Below are 21,508 nucleotides of genomic sequence, written 5' to 3'. Positions count from 1 at the left end.
CAAAACTCTTCCCAGTAGAGCTCGCAGCTCCCAGGGTGCGCTTGCAAAGCTGAGCTGTGGGACCTTCGGAAGGCGGGAGCCAAGCGTGGCCGCTTTAAGAGCGCGGAGCGCGCGTTCCCGTCGCCGGCTGCCCCGGGCTGCGCGCCCCCGTCGTCACAGCGCGTCCCCGCCGCTGCGCGCCCCCTGCTCGCTCGCTCGCCCGCTCGCCGGCTTTAAAGTCTCTGCCAGGATCCATGCTCACATGTTACTTCCTGTATGGAGGCATGGCCAGTTTCCAGCCCCGCGCTCCCGATTCCTCCCCAGCCTGCGCCGGAGCCACAACTTTCAGGAGCATGGACTGAAGGCGCCCTCGCCCCAGCGCCCCTCTGAGATCCTTTGTGTTTTCCTGCGTTTCCTCCGGCCGTTTCTATTCTGGGGGGGCCCTTCGATCCCCCCGCCTCTGCCCTCCCCTTCCCCGATCGCAAACATGCCTCCTTCCTTCCCGGGGCCCTGGAAGGAGCTGCCTGCCTGAAGCCCGGAGACGCCGCGCCGCGATCAGCCCGCCGCCGCCCGCCGGCTCTCCGGCTGCGCTGTGCTGCCGACTCAAGTTGGAGATCCTCGGCTGCTCGCCGTCGCCGCCCGCGGTCCCTGCCTGCCCCGGGCCCCGGGCTTCGTCGCCGTCCGCCCACTCCTCGCCCTGCCCGCTCCGCTCTCTGCTGTTTGAACGGCAACCAGCCCTTCTCCGCCGAGAGGATCGTCCCCAGCGTGGCTTTGCATCCTCAGTCACTTTTTGAGATTTTCCGGGGGGGCGCTCGGCGGCTTCCCGGATTCCAGGGGGACTCGCCGCTGAGCGTGGGGGGCCCGTGGAGCTGGCGAGCCGGGAGAGCGCCCAGGCTTAGCGGAGGCTCGCACGGAAGCAAGAACTTATTCAACAAGTTTACCCCCCCTGCTTTCTTCTTTTCGATGTGCGTTTTCGGACATGCGGAGGTTACTGGAACCGTGTTGGTGGATTTTGTTCCTGAAAATCACCAGTTCCGTGCTCCATTATGTGGTGTGCTTCCCCGGTGAGTGCCGGCGGCCGAGGGCACGCAGCCCCGGCCCGCGCGCGCTGGGTATGCCGAGTTGTTGCCGGAGCGCGGAGCTTGGGCGCCAGTCCTAGAGACCCTGGAGAGGGTGGTGGGGGGCCGGGCTCCTCGGGGAGGAAAAGGGGCTCTGCTTCACTGGTTCTGGCGACGTTTGGCGGGACTGGTGGTCTGAGAGGGTGAAAGCAGGGGCCAGCCGGGTAGAAGGATTGTAAACCAGGGGTCTGCTCCAGCTCTGGTTTGGGGTGGGGGGGAGGCTCGGGAAGCTGGAGTCTGGAGAAAAGGGGACTTGCTTTGCTGATCCGGCGCCAATCGGGAGGCTAGAGTTGTAGGACGGTTGGCGAGACTAAGGCCGTGAGAAGGATGCTTCTGTGGGTTTTGGGGGGTCCTGGGTGCTTCCCTCGCTCCAGCGGGGATTGAAAGAGCTCTTAAAGGGAGCTCGTTTTGTAGTTCTCCGACCCCTTGGAAGCGCTGGTGTTCGGGGATAGTAGCTGGAGGCTGGCCGCGTAGCATTAGGGGAACAGCCCGCCTTCTGGTTCCAGGGGCCGGGGGCGCCTCTCCTTACCCCAGCTGGGTCTGGGGCGCGGGCTACGCCTCGGTGCTGGCGCGAGGCAGCTCTCTGGGCGTGGGGGCCTGGGCACAGTGGGAGGGCAGAGAGTAGGCTGTTAAGGGAGATCGGTTCTCTCGCGTCCCGCGACCCCCTTTCCTTGGCTGCTTTGCCTTGCCGGGCTGCCTGAGTCGGGGCGCAGGGGGCGGGTCGGCGTCTGGGTTGCGGTTCGCGCCGGGAGGATTTTTTCCCTGGCTCGCACGCCCTGCCTACCTTCATCTTTGCCCTTTTGCAGGCTGTTCGCGGCTGACAGACCCAGACCCGCTCCTTTCTGGCCAGGTTAAGACAGGAACAATATTGGCCACTGGTGACAATAATAAATCACTGCACGTAACGGTGTGCAGCTCGGCGACCCTCCACTTCCCGCAGCCGGCAGACACCCTTCCCGCTTCGGGAGGGCAGAGGCCAGCTGCCTTTCTTTCCCTTCTGGCTGGGCCCCCGTGCTGCATCCCCAAGCTCCCTCGAAGCTGTCCAGCTCCTTCCCTGGGGATGGAGGCCACGTCCTCTGCCCTAGCCTGGGGGAAAGAGTGGGGGAAAAGGAGGCGACTCTTCATTTTTCACTCCCCTGAGGACATAGAATCCCCCGTTTTTTCTGCCTTCTCATCCACCAGTTCTTGGGTACTTGGAGGTGGGGGTTATCTGAATTAAAAAAAAAAAAAAAGAGGCTTGTGTCCTGATGTTTCTGCTTTCCCTGGCAACAGCCGCCTGTCCCAGGCAGTCAGAGCGCCAGGTTTTGGTGCAGAGGGTCCCGTAGCCCCGTTGTGCACCCCAGAGCAGGGCGCGGGCGTCCTGGTTGCCCTCGGGGACCCTCTCCAGAGGGACTGGCTGCGAGTGCACCCTCTGCAGGCTCCGGGGTGGCCTTGAGGGACAGAGAGGCAAAACATTGTCTTTTTTTCAGCCCCCCCCCCCTTTTTTCTCTTCAGTCTCCGGAGCTGCACTGAGCTCTTGCCACAGTCCAGAAACCCAGCCCTGAGGCTGAGCGAGGATGTATGTCCACAGTAACCTGGAGGCCTGGTATCTGCCCACCAAAGTCCTGCCTCCACGGGACTGGGGACCATGGGGCATTTCTCCTAAGAAAGAGCCACCCTTTCCCCTTTAAAGGCCACCGGTCAGTGTTTGTATTAGTCGTCTCCCCTTGCTAGGAGCTCCTTTGGCACCGACTTGGCGACTGAGTGGGTTCAGGTACACACAGGGGCTTTGTGAGGGCCACGCTTAAATAGGGGAAGGGGAAAGGCATCGGAGGGCAGCCTTGAGAAACCAATTCCCAGTGTCATTTCTGGCCTTCCTATTCGGTGATGGAGTTAATGTTCCCACCATGATTTTCTTCTTTCTTTCTTTTTCTTCTTTTCTTTTTTTTCTTTTGGTGTCTAAGGAAGCTTGAAATCCAAAATGGGACTTGTCAGGGATGCTGCCTTGGTGGGGCTTGGACCACTTTCTTATTCCCTATTTTATTTCTGTGCCCGTGATGCGAGATAAATAGTCTTTATCCTTGTCCGGGAGCCGAGGGGTGTAGGAAGGGAAGGGGGGTGGTGGGAGGCATGGTTTGGAAAAGTACAGCCAGAAGAGTGTGTCGCGGCTTTTAGAACCAGGCAAAGTTAAAATGTCAGAGCCCTGAAAGACACCGGTTTTCGGTTTTCCGAGGGTGCCGCGACGCCGGTGGACCTCAGGGGGCGCCCCCGAGCCACTCATCGTGTTCCTGCCACCTCCACTGGTGGGCCTCCGCCACCTCCACGCAGCGGGGATGGGGCTCACCCGCCCAGGTTCGAGGCTGGGGGGCTGCGACGCCCCTGGGCGCCAGGAGGGGGCCACTGGTCTCCTCTCCAGCTCCTTGGACGTCTGAAATCGTGTGTGTGTGTGTGTGTGTGTGTGTGTGTAGTGCGGGGTGTCCAGAGTTCTCTGGGGGACTCCCATGATACCTTTGAAGCATTTCAGTGTTTGACCAGAGGGATAAAAATGCTTCTAGTATTGGATTAGGGTCTTCTTTGTGAGATCTTAACCCAAATCCAGTTCGGGATTCAGGGTCTCTGTAGTTGAAGAAGGCTTTGAAAACAGCCCCGGCATAGGTCTTTCCCCAGGGGATCCGAATCGGCAAAGGGTGGCTTTTACTCTTTGAACAGCAGGGCAGGTGTGGAATCCGCCTCCCCTTTAGTGCTTCAAGTGATGGCTTTCAAAGCGCAAAGCGGAAGGATTATCAAACCTGATATTGTGCATCTTGCATTCTTCTATATCTTTTTTCAAAAAAATTATTATAAAAAACATAAATACAGAAGACTATAATGGACCTCTATTATCTCTTACTGGGCTTCCACAGTTGTCAACTCAGTCTGATTTCATCTATGCCCCCTTCGCACCCCACCCCACCCCACCCCGTCCAAATATTTTTTTCTTCTTCTCCTTTTTGGTGATTATAATTATACACAACAATGAGATTCTTGTTACATATTTGTACATGCAATAATATAACAGTTAATTTGGCTAATTTCATTCCCAAGTACCTCCCAGTTTCCTCTCTCTGGTCATGCTTCTTTACTCTGCCTGTCTCCGCTCATTATTTTAAAGCAAATCCTACTTACAATTCATTTAAATATCTGGTACGGCATCTCCAGTCACAGGATGTTAAAATCATGTTACCTGGAAGGGTTAACCTTTTAGCTCTTTTGCATTCTCCAGCTATTCAGCACAAACTCTTTTTAAAAATAGGTTTCTCTCTTGGCCCTCCCAGTGAAACTTCTTTTTCATTCCAGTGTTTTGTACCATGATTCCTTTGCATCCAGGTGGCTGCGTTGGAAATACTTTGGTTGGACAAGCTCAGCTGTATAGCCTGATATATCAGAATTGGAAGATCCATGATTGATGTCCTGTGAATCTCAATTTCCCCTAAGCCATCTCGAGATTTCCTGCATTTGCATGTTTTTGCATGCTTTAGTCCTGATGGGTATCCCTCCTGGCCTTCTTAGTAGAAGGCAAAAGTAATATTTGGAAGTTGGCCATCTTACTCTCAGATACCCTGTGAGGGAATCACACAGGTTCTCCCTATCCCCCATGTCAAATATATCCTTGGAAGACTTTTTACCCAGTCTCTAAACTAGGTCTTTTTTGGACAATGTTTATGAAATAAGTTTTTTGATATTCCCTCCTAGACAGTGTTCATGGGAGAGGGTTGATGAAGCAGGAACATTAATACAAATAGGTGTTACAGGATCTTTTGAAATAGAGGGAGTAAGGGTCCCTGGAGGAAGAAAGGGTGTAGGAAAGGTTTGTTAGCATATGAAAGGTGCTGTCCCATGGTGAATCTGAGAACAGGTCCCTGTTTTCACTGGACACAAATTATGTTGTTTACATGAAGCTGTCCAGGAAATGCTGACAATTTAATGCAACAACACAAAAAAACCTTCCAGATTTACTTTTCTTCTGAAAATCTCCTAAGATAAACATCGCACGTATGGGGTTATGATTGTGCACCAATTCCTTGCTGTTCATGTAATATCATTGTAAATGGCCTAATGTGATCATTATTACTTGTTCTCTTTTCCTATCTCTCCGCTCCCTTTTTTTTTTTCTTTTGGCAACTTCTTACCCAAAAAAAGAGTCTAGGCATTGGAATTGATCTGATCTGGGTTAAGCACTGGTAGCTAGTAGGTTGTTTTTACAGTTAGCCTTTGACTGTGAAAGGTGGTGGTGTTTGCTTTTCTTTTTTTGGTAATACTATGGATTGAACCCAGGGATGCTTAACCACTGAGCCACATCCCCATCCCTATTTTTTTTTTTTTTTTTTAATTTTGAGACAGGGTCTTGCTAAGTCACTGAGATCTTGCTAAGTCACTTGCTAAGTCATCAAACTTGCAATCCTCCTTTCTTAGCCTCCCAAGCCCTTGGGATTATAGGCATGCACAACCACTCTGTGTGGTGGTGGTTTTTAATCTAATTTGCATCCAGTGTTTTACTAGCAGTATGTGGGGCTATGCATGTTGTTTCTAAGCAGGTTGAAGATTGTGAGTGTGTATTTGGAATCTGGAGATTAGAAGTTACGATTGACCCTTTATCCTGGGGGCACACTTTTCTAGAGGTCATATTTTATAAAGAGGAAAACTGGGAACATTTGAAGTTCCCTCAACAGTATTTAATGCCCTTCAGTAAGTCCTTGGTACACCTTGGTTACAGGTTGGCTGCTATCAGATGATGAGTGAGAATCCCTTGCGCTGTGTTCTTGGCTGCGCCTGTGTAGGGAATAAAATCTAATAATGTAGTGGAAGCCAAGAAAGAGGGTCCCAATTCTGAATTCTCCACCAGGGCTCAATCTGGGTCAAGCCAGCAGCCACTGCTGAGGTAGAGGGAGGGGCTCAGGCAAGTGAGAAATGTTCTGAGACTGTGAGACCTTCTTGTGGAATTTGGCAACTGTCACTGAATATGTCCCAGAACAATGTGGCCTGGGCACATATTAGGCCAAAGTTGTCTGTGCATGCTTTTGGCCCTTGGTAAATATTTGCAAAAGATTAAAAGATCAAGTACCTCTATTTCCCTGTCTGAGGAATGGGGCGACCTTCTTGCCTGCAAAGAGCCAAGTAAGTGCAGGGACTATGAGAATGTTCTTTGCATTTAGGAAAAAAGATGATAGGCTACTGACTTTGCTTTGACTTATTTTAATGCTGTTTATGTTAAGTTGTAACAAACAAAACAAAACAATAGTGACCCCAAGGCTGGGGGCTTGGCTCAATGGTAGAGTTGCTTAGCATGAGGCCCTTTGTTTGATCCCCAGCACCACAAACATGCACGTGGGCACACATACAGTCCTTCTAAAAATGATGTGTTTCACCACTCTGTGTTTACTTCCCCCTGTTTTTTTTTTTCCCTTACAATGCTCCTGTCTCAAATTTCCAGAACCAACGAATTGTTAATCTCTTAGAAGAATAAAAATCTGGAAGTAACTCCGGTGAATCTCACTTGGAGGGAAGTCCATGATTCCAGGAATGTCTAGCAGGTGATTCACACTTGACCCCTATTCTGAGAAGGATGGCCAGCTCTGTAAGCAGTGGCTGTGCAAGAGGGTTGGGTTTAGCTAGAGGATGCCATGAACAATATTCCCGTTTAGGGACACCTGTAATTGGAGGGGCCATTTTACTTGGTGTCATATGTAATAAAATGTTTAGTGTTTCAGACAGAATAAAAAATCAATGGGAAATGGCTTACTAGGTCTGTGCGGGCTTGTGGTTTTGATGGGCACTTGATATGACTAACATTTAAAAAACATTTTAACAAGTGTTCTTTAGACTGGGTAATGGGCATCAGGTTCTCTCTACGCAGTGCTCTGTTTTGGAAGCTCAAATTGGGCGGTGTTTCTGTTATCCTTCGGGTTGGTCCTGTGGGAGGCGATTCACACCATGAATGAGAACTTTGGTATGTGTTGGCCAGTTTAGAAGAGTCTTGGCCAGCACAGAGCAAGAAGAAATCCTGTAGTAGTTTGGAACTTGTTAATGCTTTTAACTTTTTCTAAATCAGGTTCCCATGGAGAATTGTATGGAATATTAGAGGACTAAGAATTTGGGCCTTTGGAACCAGCTTGCTTCTGCCCTAACTAGCTCTGTCACCTTAGACAAGTTACCTAACATCTCTGTGCCTCTCTTTTTTGTTTTCCATTTTGTGAAATGAGATGGTGATTGTATCCTGACTCCTCAGATCATTATGCGACTGGAATGAAAATTCATGTTAAGGACTTATCATTTATAAGTATCATACTTATCATTACATGATAAATAGTGAGTCTCAATACATTCACCATTTTCATGTGTGTGAAAGAGATTTGAATAGGAGCGTATGGAGAGAGGAGAACGGAGCCAAAGACCATGTAGGTATAAACACATTTGGTTTTTTTTATTTGTATAATGTACATATAATGGGGTTTTGTGCCTGGCCTTGCTACTGGGGTTGGGAAAGAAGGACTGGCTGGAGATCATCTCAGATCAAATTAATAAAACTGTTAAATTTGGAGGTTGAAGAGATGAGATCGTCTCCACGAGGTGTAAGGTACTGCCTCGTCCCTCCTTGTCCACAGTGCAAAGAGCGTCTCTGCCTTTTCTGTTTCCAATGGGAAAATTGCTTCCCGAAGGCTGAAAATGCTCCATGTGCGTCTCCCAGGTTCCCTGCAGGAAGAATGCCTTGGTGCTGGCTCCTCTTCTGTGGACCTGTGCTCTGTTGCTGGCATTCTGGGGTTTTAATTTGGTGCCACCGATGGGAAGCAAACAGTACTATTGACTGGCTGCTTTCCCTTTGCGCCTGGGTGACCCTGGAACAACACATAGTGTCCCTGTGTCCCTGTTTTCACAGATCCAGACCTGCCAAGGGGTCGAGAGGGAACCCCCAGACCCAGGTGCGGCCCCTGTCCTCTGATCACTTTTATTTTTTTCTTTCAGACTGAAATCAGCCTGATGGTTTTCTGGCCAAACAACAAAATGTGATTTTTAAACTACTCGGTTTAGCTATTTTTGGGGTGTAGCAAAGTGACACAGTTGGCTGCTGAAATCTAGCAACTGAAAAGGGAGGAATGAAAGCATAGTTCATGGAATATGTAACACTTCCATGGAAGAAAATAGGACAACTGGTCTTATTTTTGGGTCTGTGATACTATCTTTCTAACAAGGCGAGCGGGAGCGGTTGTTGTATAATGTAGCGGGTTTGCTTTTGAGGAATTCATATCAGTTACTCTGTGAATCAAAGAGCTGAGTTCTCATGCTGCTGCCGCCTCCCGAATTCCTCTGCACACTTCAATCAGATAAACTCATTAATTTGGAATAATTTGGGTAGGGGGCGTGCAGCCAGAAGCCATTTACCAAGCAGAGTCTTGATGAGTAGGGAACATGCTGTTGATGTCAAGATTGTCTTTAAAACTTTTTCAAAATTCTTAGGAGGGTCTGTTATGTATTCATAGTCCTGTCCATTTAAAAAAATAATACCCCTTAGCTGGGTGCAAACCTGTAATCCTAGCAGCTTGGGAGGCTGAGGCAGGAGGATCAAGAGTTCAAAGCAATTTAGGGAGGCCCTAAGTAACTCAGCGAGATTCTGTCTCTAAATAAAACATAAAAAGGACGGGGGGTGTGACTCAGTGGTTAAGCATCCCTGGGATCATTCCTCGGTACCAAAAATAAATAAATAAATAGATAATAATACCCCTTTTTCTGAAGTGTTGCCATTTGGGTACTATGGAGGCTCAGGGCTGGCGGCTGTTCTTAGTGCTGGCACTGGGTGGCAACACTGCCTTCGGCAAGTGACCCAACATCTCTTGGAAGTGGGATTGGGTGGTGCTGAGGGTCTGGGAATTCCAGGTATATATACCTTTTATTTAGAAACCATACCAAGTCCTCACACACTGAGGCTGGACTTCTAGGTCCATTGTAGCAGTTGTCTTGGACAAACACACCTCAGCTTTTTCATCTCTAAAATGGGTGCAGTGGTTATGATAGCCCATACTCACTGAGCATGTGCACCATCTAGACCCTGTGCCTGGGTTTTTTATATGCCTTTAATTCTCTTTGGAAGTAGAAACCATGCCTATTGCCACTTTGGAATGAGCAAACTTGAGCAGGGGAAAGTTTTCACTCATCTGAGGTCACCTGGGCAGTTAGTGGGGGTGGCTATAGTAGGTTTCTCTAATCATCTCTTAGGATTATTTTGGTTTTCAGAGCAGTTGCTGTTTGAAGGCAGTTTCCAGTTTTTCCTAATTGCACAGGAGAGACAATTAAAAGACCCAGTTTTACGCCTTCTCCTATATTATTTTTCCTATGTAAGTCAGTCCCCTAAATGCTGGGTGGAATAAAGGTGTCTTCCTGTATTTGCTACAATTAAATAAGGAAGTAATGCAATTAGCATAGGATTTTATTTGGTTACATCAAAGGGACGACCTTTTAGCAAATTACTTGAGCTTCTGAATAAGCAGATAATAACTGTAGATAGAGTGAATTTGTTGGTGGTGAGGTTTTTTTTTTTTTTTTTTGACTCCTCTTAAGAATAATTGAAATCGATTTGATTTGTCGTTTGAGAACTACTGTTTGGGGGCATTGACTATAGTTACTTGGTAATAATGTGGTATTTTTATTATCCCGTATATCATCTGAGTGCGGGCTACAGGCTCTGAATCATGTGTGACTTCAGGCACAGGTCTGAGGGAGCTGGACTTGAACTTGGCAAGAGATGGTTTGGATTTTGGATTTTTTTCCTCTGGAGTTTTGTCAAAGTGGCTGGCTAGGCAGCTGTGGGAGCATGTGAAGGGTTTTGATTACTTTGGGGATGTTTTCTTCACCCTTAACTAAATAGCTTCTAAAATTCTTTTGGAATTTTAGAGATTATGGACCCTATGCTCAGTAGTTTGGCAGGGTTGTGGCCCTTTTGCAATGTGCAAGTCAGGTGCCTGGTGCTTATTGTGATTTGTGAGGTGCACTTCCTGTTCCTTTTTCCTGTGAGTTTGCTTCCTACAGAGCTAAGATCCCTTCCATTATCTTGCTAACCTTGCTACCTCCAGGAAAGCCAGATGTTTTATAAATCCCAAAGGGAAGAGAATATTGCCTCCACTTTTGTCTATAGGTTGTACAGTTTCAAGAGGGTACCATTGAGCTGAGCAGGTGTTGCACTCTGGTAATCCCTGCAGCTCAGGAGCCCTGAGGATCTCAAGTTCAAGGTCAGCCTCAGCAATTTAATGAGCCCCTGGGCAACTTAGCAAGACCCTGTCTTAAAATGAAAACTAAAAAAATGGGCTGGGAATGTGGCTCAGTGGTTAAGCGCCCCTGGGTTCAATGCGTGATACTAAAAAAAAAATTTTAAAAAGGGGAAAAACAGAATATCTCCAGGGAGTAGCAACAAGATGGTGGGCAGATTCTAGTTAATGGAATGCTGTAAGTTTCCCTACCCCCAGAAACTCATTTATTCAGCAGATATTTATTGAGCACCTATGGGCCAGGAGTGTAGTGATAGAGTGGTAAACAAGAAGGACTTCATATCTGCTTTCGTAGGGCTGAGGATCTAGCTTAGTTTTTAGAGTGCTTGCCTAGCTTGCACAAGACCCTGGGTTCAATTCCCAGTCCCACAAAAAATAATAATAATAAACGGCGTCTACTTTTCGTATCTGCTTTCGTGGCATTTAATTACGGTAGTGAATAGCAAAGCCATTCCAGGGTATAATAGTAAGAGTTTGTAATCCAGGGACCTGACCCTGATTGGGGATCAGAGCTCTTGGTCTTTGAGGCTATAAATAAGCAGGAGGTGTTTGGGTTGGTGACATGAATGAGCTAATGTGGGTGAAAAAGCACCAAGTCAACTTTAGAGGGTTAGTTGTGAAAAAGGAGAAGGTGGATTGGAGTGGTGGCACACACCTGTAATCCCAGCGGCCCGGGAGGCTGAGGCAGGTGGATTGTGAGTTCAAACCCAGCCTCAGCAAAAGTCAGGCACTAAGAAAGTCACTGAGACTCTGTCTCTAAATAAAACATAAAAAAGGGCTGGGATTGTGTCTCAGAGGTAAAATACCCTTGGGTTCAATCCTTGTTACTGAAAAATACATACATATGTACATACATAAATAAAACTAAAGGAGTAGGTGACAGTGTGCCCTAAATGTCAGCAGAAGTGCAGATCAAAGGCAGTGACATCAGACAGAGATCAGGTTTACAAACTGATGCTGTTAGTAGGAGTTCAGGGACTCCCAAGTTTGCCGAGTAGGGATACAAGAAAAATGCTGCTGTCAAGACCTGGAGATGAGGCATCAAGTCCCATTAGCATGACCACTCCTGCCACTGAGGACTTATCGCCCACGATAACTTCCCATGATAACTCCTGCCACAGGGTTGGTATTCTAAAAAGACTCATGGGGGTAAAGTGGACAGTATTTTATTTTATTTTTTGGTACCAGGGATTGAACCCAGAGGTGCTTATACACTGAGCCACATCCCCAGCCCTTGTTTAATATTTTATTTTGAGACACTAGTCTCGCTGAGTTGCTTAGGGCCTCGTTAACTTTCTGAGGCTGGCTTTGAACTCGCGATCCTCCTGCCTCGGCCTCCCCGAGCTGCTGGAATTACAGGTGCACCATTGAGCCTGGCAAGTGGACAGTATTTAAATTAGGTGTTCTAAAGTAACCAAGGGGGGAAAATTGGACACTCATTTCCGTCAGGTGTCATAAGATGATCAATGGGAGCAAACGGAGTAAGGTCTTCTATCAGGTCTCTATAGGGAAGAGAACGCCTCACAGCTCAGCATACGAAGTACCAATTTCCAGACATGGGGCCTTGAGCCTCTCTCTTGCTGGTCCCACTCTGCTATACCTTTTGGAGTGCTATTTCTACCTTTGCCTTCAACTGCTCTGTACTTTGCTATTATTTCTGTGTGTCTTGCTCCGTTCTTTGTTCAGGACACCAAGGACCCGGATCCCAGCTGCACACCCCAAAGATAACAGCGCTGCTACAGAAGTCCAGCAGGGGTCAGTCTGAGTTTTTTTTACATTAAAACAAGATAATAATACCTGATTCAGGAAACATGACTACATGTGTAATACCCCTCAGTAACACTATCCCAGGATTGCTTGGTTTTGTGTTTTTTAAATGAACATTCAGCCTTATTTCTTCAAAACTCCAGATTAATAAAACCAGAGGTTCGTGCATGCCAATGAAGTTACCGGATGACTTAAAAAAAAAAAATGGGCTGGAGATGTAGCTCAGGGGTTGAGCATTTGAGCATTCCTGGTTCCATCCCAGTACTAAAATAAAACAACAACAACAAAAAAATCTAATGGTTGGGGTGGTGAGGAAGGAGTCTCTCTAAAATGAGAAATCAAGGCTAGTTCTGGATTTTTTTGGTCTCAATGTAGAAGAGAGAAGTGGAGAGAGGACAGTTATTTCAATGATCTGGATTTCGGTAGAGGGCATTTAGCCAACAGATGCTCTGTTTGGTCAGACTGGATTTAAATAAAAGAGAAAAAAATGGAGCCTTTCACATTCATGCCTTAGAGTGTCTTCCAAGAACCTCCCATGTGCCAGGTGCTGTTCTGTGCACTGGTAAGACAATGGTGACCAAAACAGATGGAACCTCCTGCCCTCATGGGAGATTCCCATAAAAGGCTAGGTTACTTTGGAAAAATCGGGAGTTAGGCAGCCTCCTCGTTGGTTGGCAACGTCACTAAGCCAGAATTAAATAGCCGCTGCCCCTTGGGATGGGGCGCGCACCTGGCCCGCAGCGGTTATTTACAACAGTAGCTGATCCCTGGAGGTGTTGGCTGCCCTTGGATAGGTGATTACTACCTGAGAGATAGGTTTTTTTTTTAAATGCTTGTTTAGGGTTTATACTGCCTGGATTGGATGCATGTATGTGCACAGGCACTAGTGTAAGCACACATGGATTGTTGACTGTCAGTCAATGGGATTTTTTGCTGTCAATCTAGCCTATGAAGCTGAAGCTCAGCTGGGCTAGTTGGGTCCTTTTTTTGGCTCTGCAAATGGCCTGCTGCTTGCATGTTTCACAGTCACATGTTGACATCTGTTGATGATCTAAATAACTGTTGGCTTGATCAATGAAAAAGAAGTGATTCAAATACTCTCTCCTTTGATGGAAGAATTGGCTCTCTTGGGACTTTCTTGTTAACAAAGTATGCAAGATGGGGATGATGTGGGGTGTTTTAGTCAGGTTTTTGTTGCTGGGACCCAATGATCTGATGAGAACAATGTACAGGAGGAAAAGTTTACTTTGGTTCATGGTTTCAGAGGTTCGGTTCATGGTTGGCTGACTCTTTAACTCTGGGCCAAAGGTGAAAATCAGCTCAGGATGTGACAACAGGAAGCAGAAGAGCACTGTGCTCACCAGGGACCAGATGTAAACCTCAAAGGCACGCCCCCAGTGGCCTACCTCCTCCAGCCACACCTTACCTGCCTCCAGTTTCTGCCCAGTTAATCCATGCCAGTGGATTAATCCACCGGTTAAGACTCAGAGCCTAATCATTTCAATTCTGAAAATTCTTGCATGAGTTTTTGGGGGACACTGTATTTCTAAACCATGACATGGGCCAATAAAGGAGGCCAGTGATCAATACGGTATAATTGAAATAGATCAGTATTGGAGATGCTGTATTAGTGGGTCCCTTGCCACTTAAATTTTTGCACCCCTAATTTTTGTAGACGGATTTCTAATAAGTGATAGAAGTTTCACATACTTTAAATTTTCCAGCACAACCTATGAAAGCCTGTGGTTTGTATTGAGTAGAGTTGCCCGCTTGTGACTTGGACAGACAGAAGACTTGAGGGAATGGATTCCCCATTTATGACTCCACGCCTGATTAGATGGTTGGTGAGGACAGGCCCACGTCCCTTCTCCCATCTGTTGTATCCTCAGTGTCCAGGTGGCAGTAGTCACATTTGAGGACTGACAGGATGAGTAGCATCATGCTCTCCAAAAGGACCACAGGACATTTTACAAGACACTGATAATCATTGCATGTTGTTCCCAGACATCTCACATTTGTGTATCGTGTCCTTTTAGAGAGATGATGATGTCAGAGGTGGACGTCTTCCTTAAGAGAATTTGGAGGGTAGATGTTGTCTTTCAAAACGGAAAAGCTCAATTTGCACCTCGGTGGCCAGCCAGCAAGGTTGTCTATTGCTGATGACAGGCTGTATTCTAGTTCAAGGTCAGGGTTGTGGGCTGGATGGTTGCTGTGGTAGCAAACCTCACCTCTCTTCTGGAATAGCTTAGGCTACATTCTCTTCTTCTGGTGGTCATTATATCACAAACGGCCTTGGCTTTAATATTACCTAGAAGCAGCACTCTCATTTCTGCTTTGGTTGTTCTAGAAACAGGATGGTGAGGTATGTAGAGGGCAGCAGAGCCTGCTGCAGCTGACCAGATGGCGGGAAGATGCATGTTCATCGGTTGCTTAGAGATAGCTCTGATCTAGGAGAAGGACACTACAACTGACCATTTTTGCTTGGGTGACAAGTACTGACTGGCCTACCCACCTTGGCTAGTGCCCTCAGTTAGATACACATTGGCCTGTGCGGCAGGCTGATTCCAAATGTGTTTGGGCAGAAACACATTTCTAGGAAATTGGCTAGTCCGTGCCTGGCCTATTTTATTCTTGATCCAGCTAGATTTTTTTTTTTCCTTTTTCTTGAATGAGTGTAAAGATGTGAGTGGAGGGTGTGGACTATCCCTTGACAGTTTTAGGCATCAGTCCATCATTTTTCAACTGGTCAACTTTAGAAGAAACTGCTGAAATTATTTCACGTGATAGGAGTTGGGTCAGTCTGGCATTAGAATTCTTTTTGAACTTTAAAAAAAAATTTTTTTTTTAATTGTAGACAGAAACACTACCTTTATTTATTTATTTATTTTTCTATGGTGCTGAGGATGGAACCCAGTGCCTCACACATATTAGGCAAGTGCTCCAACACTGAGCTACAACTGCAATTCTTAAACATTTTTAATGCTTTCAAGAAGAGTAACTTTTTAGCTGCTATTGCTTTTAATTTTTTAATTTTTCAATTTCCTTGGTATTGGAGATTGAACCCGGGGGTATTTTACCATTGAGCCACATCTCCAGCCTTTTTTCTTTTTTTTTAAATTTTATTTTGAGACAGGGTCTCACTTAGTTGTTGAGGCTGGCCTCAAACTTGTGATCCTCCTGCATCAGCCTCCTGAATCACTGGGATTACAGGTGTGTGCCACCATGCCTGGCTGTACTTTATTAATTTTTGTCTAGTTACTTAGCCTATTTGGTTTCCTCATTTGTAAACTCATAATGTTAGGTTCAAACTCTTAGGCTCCTTGTGAAGATGAAATGAGATTTGTGGGCAAATCATCAGAAAAGCATTGGGGATACAGAACCTTATAAATTGTACCTGTTTTTAATAGCTGTTTTCAAGATATAGGCAACAAATATTTGCATAAACACGCTCTTAATGAATGCTATGCAATGCCACGAAGAGTCGAGGAGGCTGAAGCTCAGTGAGAGTGGGCAGCCCACAGATATTGAAGTGGCAGAACCAGGTTGGAACTGGCTCGCTGGATGCTGTCATGCTTCTTCTTTATTAAGAGAGCTGATGGAAGATGAATTTAAGGCCCCCATGGCTACTCAGGAACATTTTTTATTGACTGCAATTTAGCAGAGATGACTCTTGTGGGGCTCATTTCCCTTGCTGTAACAAAATACCTGAGATAATCAACTTAAAAGAAGAAATGTTTATTTTGGCTCAGTCCATGCTGGTTTGGATCTGTGGCAAGGCATTCCATCATGGTGGGAGCAGAGAGTGCAGGAAGTGTGTTCACCTTTGAGTGTTTGAGAAGTCACTTCCTAAAGGTTGAACCACCTCCTCAAGGTCCAAAGATTCAGCTACCTCCTCAAGGTCCTACCACAGGATGGTGATCAAACCTTTAACCCATGGGCCTTTGGAAGACACCTTAAATCCAAACTGTAACAGCTGTTGAAGTTTAATCTACCCTGTATGCCCCATAGTTTGAAGAGAAACTGTAACAGCTGTTGAAGTTTAATCTACCCTGTATGCCCCATAGTTTGAAGAAACGGATTTATAGATATAGGTTTTTCTTCCTAATACTGTTGGTATTTTCATTACTGAAATTATCTGGATGCATATGCCTTGTTACATAGCTCTGTGATAAAAATGGGGCCCATCATATCCTCTGGGTGCATAGGAAAAGTGCAAGTGAGCAGTGCATGTCTTCTTCTTATTCTTACATTGTTTTGCAAATTTTCTACACAGGGTTAGAAGTTGGCATTTGAGCCCAGGATTCCCAGTCCCTTAGCCATGGCAGACATTGCTAATCGATCACAGAGTTGTCTGTGCTCTACTAAAGACATATTAGCCCACCTTTGAAAATGCTGTTAACGAGGGGAACCACACCCAAAGTCTTTAACATCCTTGGAATTAGTCGTGCTGCTAAATGGGCAATTTTTAAAGTTCTCTGATCTATGAAGTTGGTTTTGTGTTTGACTCACTCATGTTTATTCAGGGTTAAAAAACAAATCCAATCTATCTCTTGATGGTGGTTACATCATATTGTAATTGGTGAGATCTACTCATGGAGTTTTAGGGGATCTAAAATTACTTGGTTATTTTTCTTTTCTTTAAAGCCCTGTGGTTTTGCATCAGATTATGGCACTCCAGGACTGTTTGTATTCCAATGTGACACCCTTCTGAATTCTTAGCTAGTTAAGTAAGTGTTAAGTATGGGGTTGGTGACAGCAGTTTTAAAAACTGTGACTGACTTAATGGGTCTCTTTCCTCTTTGCTACCTGGGTAAGTATCTTGTGTTTACTTTGAATAAGTTCATTGTTACCTTTAGGGTAGCTTGTTTCTCAAAATTTGAGTGATCCTCTGATGAGTGTTATTTTTGTAAGGGAATTTGAGAGTTGGGATGAAAGACAAAAGGTATTTTTTTGTGAAGCTGACATGAGACCCATTATTAATGAATGGGACATACCAAATACTCAGATGGCACCAGGTTTGGTTTGGTTCCTGGATGTGCAGTTTTTCCTCCAAAGTTTTCCTCTGATGGTAACATCTTGACCATTTACCAGAAATGTCTGTGGAACTGCTGTGTCTGCTTTGGTAGCCGCTAGCCCTCATGTGTCTGTTGCAAATTTGAAATGTGGCTTGTCTGATTTTCTTTGTGCTTTATGTATAAATACCCATCAGATTTCAAAGACACAGGAAAAAAGGTATGTAAAACATCCTATTAAAGTTTTATATTGATTGCCTATTGAAATGATAGTGTTTTAGATATAACAAGTAGAAAAATACCATTAAAATTAATATCATCTGTTTCTTTGTACTGTTTCGTGGGACTACAATAAGGCTTAAAGTTTTAAATTAAAAGAAGCTTAAAATGGGGCTCGTATGCACAGCACGTGTCATCCGGGTACACACCGTGTGTTTTTATCTGCGTGATCATCTGGAGTGCTCCCTTCTGCCTTACCTTATCTTACCTTGTGGATGAGTGGGTTAGAGCTACAGTCCTGTGTAACCCAGATGACCTCTTCTGCCATCCTTATCCCCTCAAAACTTAGAGCCAAGAGAAACTCTTGGCCTTTTGGAAGACACTGTGGCTAGCAAACATGGGAGTCTGGGTATCAGGACAGGGTGCTGGGTTATTTAACTTTGGGTCTTTGTGAAGTGGGGTGATAGCCCCTGCTCCCTGAGGGTGTTTGAGTAATGCATTAAGTAAGGCTCTTAGGATTTAGATATGAGATGTCCCCCGAAAGTGCATGTGGGAGACAGTGCAGGAAAATTTAGAGGCGAAATGATTGGAGAGCCTTAACCTAATCAATGCATTAATCCACTTGAGTGGATTAACTGGGTGGTAAGTCTAGGCAAGTAGGGTATGGCTGGAGGAGGTGGGTCTTTGGGAAGGGTCCCTTTGAGGCTTATATTTTGTCCTTGTTGAGCAGAGTTCTCTCCCTTTGCTTCCTGATGGCCATGTCCTGAGCTGCTTCCCTCTGCCACGCTCTTCCGCCATGATATTCTGCCTCATCTTGGGCCCAGAGCAATGGAGTCAGCTGTCTATGGACCGAGACCTCTGAACCTGAGCCCCCAAATAAACTTCTCCTCTAAGATCATTCTTGGCAGGTCTTTTTGGTCATGGCAGTGAAAAGCTGACTAAAACCAAGGCCATAGAAGGTGCTGTAACAGGCATAGGGGCACTGCCGGGCATAGAGAAAGCACTTGGAAATAATAGCCTTCATTGTCATTTTACCTGCTTGCGACTGAGCATTGAGCAGAGTTCCTGGCATTGATTTCTCCCTCTGGTTCCTGTTGATGATGTGTCATGGGTCTTGTGGGGGATTGCAAAGCATGCTGGCCTCTGCTGCCCAAGAAATCCAGAGGCAGCAGGACACCTTGAGCATTCTAATGGAGCGCCTGTTCCGCAGTGTGAAATGCAGAAGGGACCTTGGAGCTCTTCAGACATTGCATGTGGCCCACACAAGATCCTTGACAAAAGTGCCCCTGGGTAGCAGCCCTGGTCCCTCCTGCCTGATGGAGGATACTTTGTAATCTTTTCTCATATCCCATCCCAGACCCTGGCTTTTGCTTTCCTGGTTATTTTATTTTATCCAAGCCCAGGTTCCCATGTTTAGTGTCTAAAAGTCCAGAAGGATCTGAGCTCTGGACTCCACGTTATTTCCAGGGGTTCAGGCTTTATTCAATATAGCTACGGGTTTATTTGGTCAGTAGGATTGGGTGGTGGTCTCTGTATCCCAAACTCCCTTTAAGGATGTTTGGTTCCTTTCTCCAACATAATGTTAAAATGAGTGGCTCTTTCAAGTGGAGTAAATATTCTGTACTTTCCACTTTGCTACAGTCATCCCTTGGTATCTGTGGGGATCTGGTTCCAGGACTGCCCAAGGACATCCAAATCCACAAATGCTCAAGTCCCTTAAACAAAATGGTATAATATTTGCATATAGCCTCTGTGCATCTCCCGTATACTTTAAATCCTCTCTAGATTACTTCTGATGTTCAATAAAATGTAAATACTATGTAAATAATTGTTATACTGTATAGTTGTTATACTTTATTGTTTAGGGAATGTGATAAGAGAAAAAGTTGGTGCATGTTAAAAGAGATGGAAATTTATTTTATTTATTTATTTATAATTTTTTTTTCCAGATTTATTTCACTTAACATGATATTCTCCAGTTCCATCCACTTACCAGCAAATGCCATAATTTCATTCTTTTTAATGGCTGAGTTATATCCATTGTGTATATGGACCATATTTCTTTACCCATTTATCTGTTAAGAGTACTTAGGTTGGTCCCATAGTTTAGCTATTGTGAATTGAGCTGCTATAAACTTTGATGTGGCCGCATCACTATAGTATGCTTATTTTAAGTCTTGGGTATATGCTGAGGAGTGGGATAACGGGGTCAAATGTGGTTCCATTCCAAGTTTTCTGAGGAATCTCCATACTGCTTTCCAAAGTGATTGCACTATTTTGCAGTCCCACCAGCAATCTATGAGTGTATCTTTTCCCCCCACATCCTCATTAGCATTTATTACTTGTATTCTTTTTTTTAAAAAAAGGTTTATTTATTTCTGCTATCAAAAATTCTCAAATTATCAAAATTCTCAACCGAATTATGACAGTATAATTTAACAATCCTAATTGGCTTCATTTTTAATTTTAAAATCAGGTAACACTTCATTCCATAAAACAGAATCAGTTTTCCTATGAGCCAAGCACTCATCAAAAAAATTTTGATGAGTTAACATCAGATTATTTATTTTGCTTACACTAAATAAGGACAAGGGAACTTCACTATTTCGCCAGTTGAGAATGGCTGTTCTCCCTCCAATCCAGATTTCTCTTGGAGGACCAGATGTGTCAGCTTGGTTTGATTGACTCCATGTTGTCCCCCCACCTCCCCGAATATTGTCTCTGTTGAAAAACTGGCTTCACAAAGAAGGTGGCAGCAGGAAAATTTCAGAATCCAAAGCTTAAAAATTAGTCTTGGTTAGTGTGGGGTTATTTTCTGTCTCTGGGAGGGATCATCCGGTGTCCGAGGACTGGGGATAGAGGCAAAGTCCCCAGCCACCCATCCAGGAGATGTCACTCTCAGTAGCATCTGGTGTCCTGACCTGTGCTTGCCCAGGATGACGGTGGGTAAGGAACAGCAGGTCACAGGGGCCCCATGACCCTCTGGGAGACAGAGCTCTCCCTGGGCAGACCCCCCGGGGCTGAGGGTCAACGGCCAGGGGAGAATCATGTCAACGGCTCCCCACCTGTAGTCCCTGAGGTCCTGGGGCAGGGAAGTAGGAGGCAGCTAGTGCCATAAGACGGGACATCCCCAGCCAGGCCAGGCGCCTGGCTAAGCGAGGAGAAAGTCGGTCTTCCTCCTCAGGGCCTGGCCCCTGCGCTTGGTCTTACTTCCTCCCCGGCACTGCCTGGAAGGGGAGGAAGTGACACCAGGGGAAGGCCGGGAAGTGAGGCCACCACCGTCACATTCAAGTTCAGGGTGTGACAGCTCAGCTCCCCTTCATGGGCCACATCCCTTCTGAGAGTCACGCCCTGCCCTTTATAGGCACAAGGACCCAGAAGTTCCAGGGACACGTCCATGTTTAGGCCCTCGGATCCGGAAGTGCCTCAAGTGTCCATATTTAGGCCCCCCGATCCGGAAGTTCCTCAGACACCCATGTTTAGGCACCCGGATCCGGAAGTTCCTCGGGCGCACATCCATGTTTAGGCTGTAGCGTCCAGAAGTGCCTCAGGTACACATCCATGTTTAGCCTCCCCCGCCCCCATCCAGAAGTTCCTCAGGTGTCCATGTTTAGGCCCACAGATCCGGAGGTTCCTCAGCATCCATGTTTAGGCTCTAGGATCCGGAAGTGTCTCAGGCGTCCATGTTTAGGCCCCAGGATCTGGAATGCCTCAGGCATCCATGTTTAGGCCCCCCGGATCCGGAAGTTCCTGAGACACATCCATATTTAGGCCCCCAGATCCGGAAGTTCCTCAGGTGCATGTCCATTTTTAGGCCCCCAGATCCGAAAGTTTCTCATGTGCATGTCCGTCTTTGGGCCCTCGGATCAGGAAGTGCCTCAGGCTTCCATGTTTAGGCCGCAGCATCCAGAAGTTCCTCAGGCCCACGTCCATGTTTGAACCCCCGGGTCCGGAAGTTCCTCAGCATTCATGTTTAGGTTCTAGGATCCGGAAGTGCCTCAGGCATCCATGTTTAGGCCCTGGGATCCCTAATATTTTTGATTCTTAGTTGCAAAACCCATGGGTAAGGAACTGGTAAGTAAGGAACCCATGGACATAGAAGGCCAATAGAACTGACAGAAAGCTCTGTTAGATTTGCCCA

The 21,508-nt window shown here is 46.2% G+C and overlaps 1 protein-coding gene across 3 annotated transcripts in view; it reads left to right on the top strand.

Annotated features, from left to right (window-relative positions):
* Positions 1-233: 233 nt before the first annotated feature.
* The window catches only part of Ptprg (protein tyrosine phosphatase receptor type G), a 712,009-nt gene continuing 690,734 nt past the window's right edge, over positions 234-21,508 (top strand). For 2 of the 3 annotated variants that reach the window (XM_046452933.2, XM_046452931.2), the window contains exon 1: positions 235-1,043. In XM_046452933.2, coding sequence (XP_046308889.1) covers positions 959-1,043 — 85 coding nt within the window. In that variant the 5' untranslated portion in view covers positions 235-958. Of the gene's footprint in view, positions 1,044-21,508 lie in introns of all 3 variants that reach the window. The other variant, XM_046452932.2, reaches the window with a different exon arrangement.

The sequence above is a fragment of the Marmota monax genome, unplaced genomic scaffold (genome assembly GCF_021218885.2).
Source record: "Marmota monax isolate L192 unplaced genomic scaffold, Marmota_monax_Labrador192_F-V1.1 WCK01_AAM20220418_F8-fsc00042, whole genome shotgun sequence".
In the NCBI taxonomy this organism is placed as follows: Eukaryota; Metazoa; Chordata; class Mammalia; order Rodentia; family Sciuridae; genus Marmota; species Marmota monax.
This window is presented reverse-complemented; position numbering and strand designations above follow the sequence as displayed.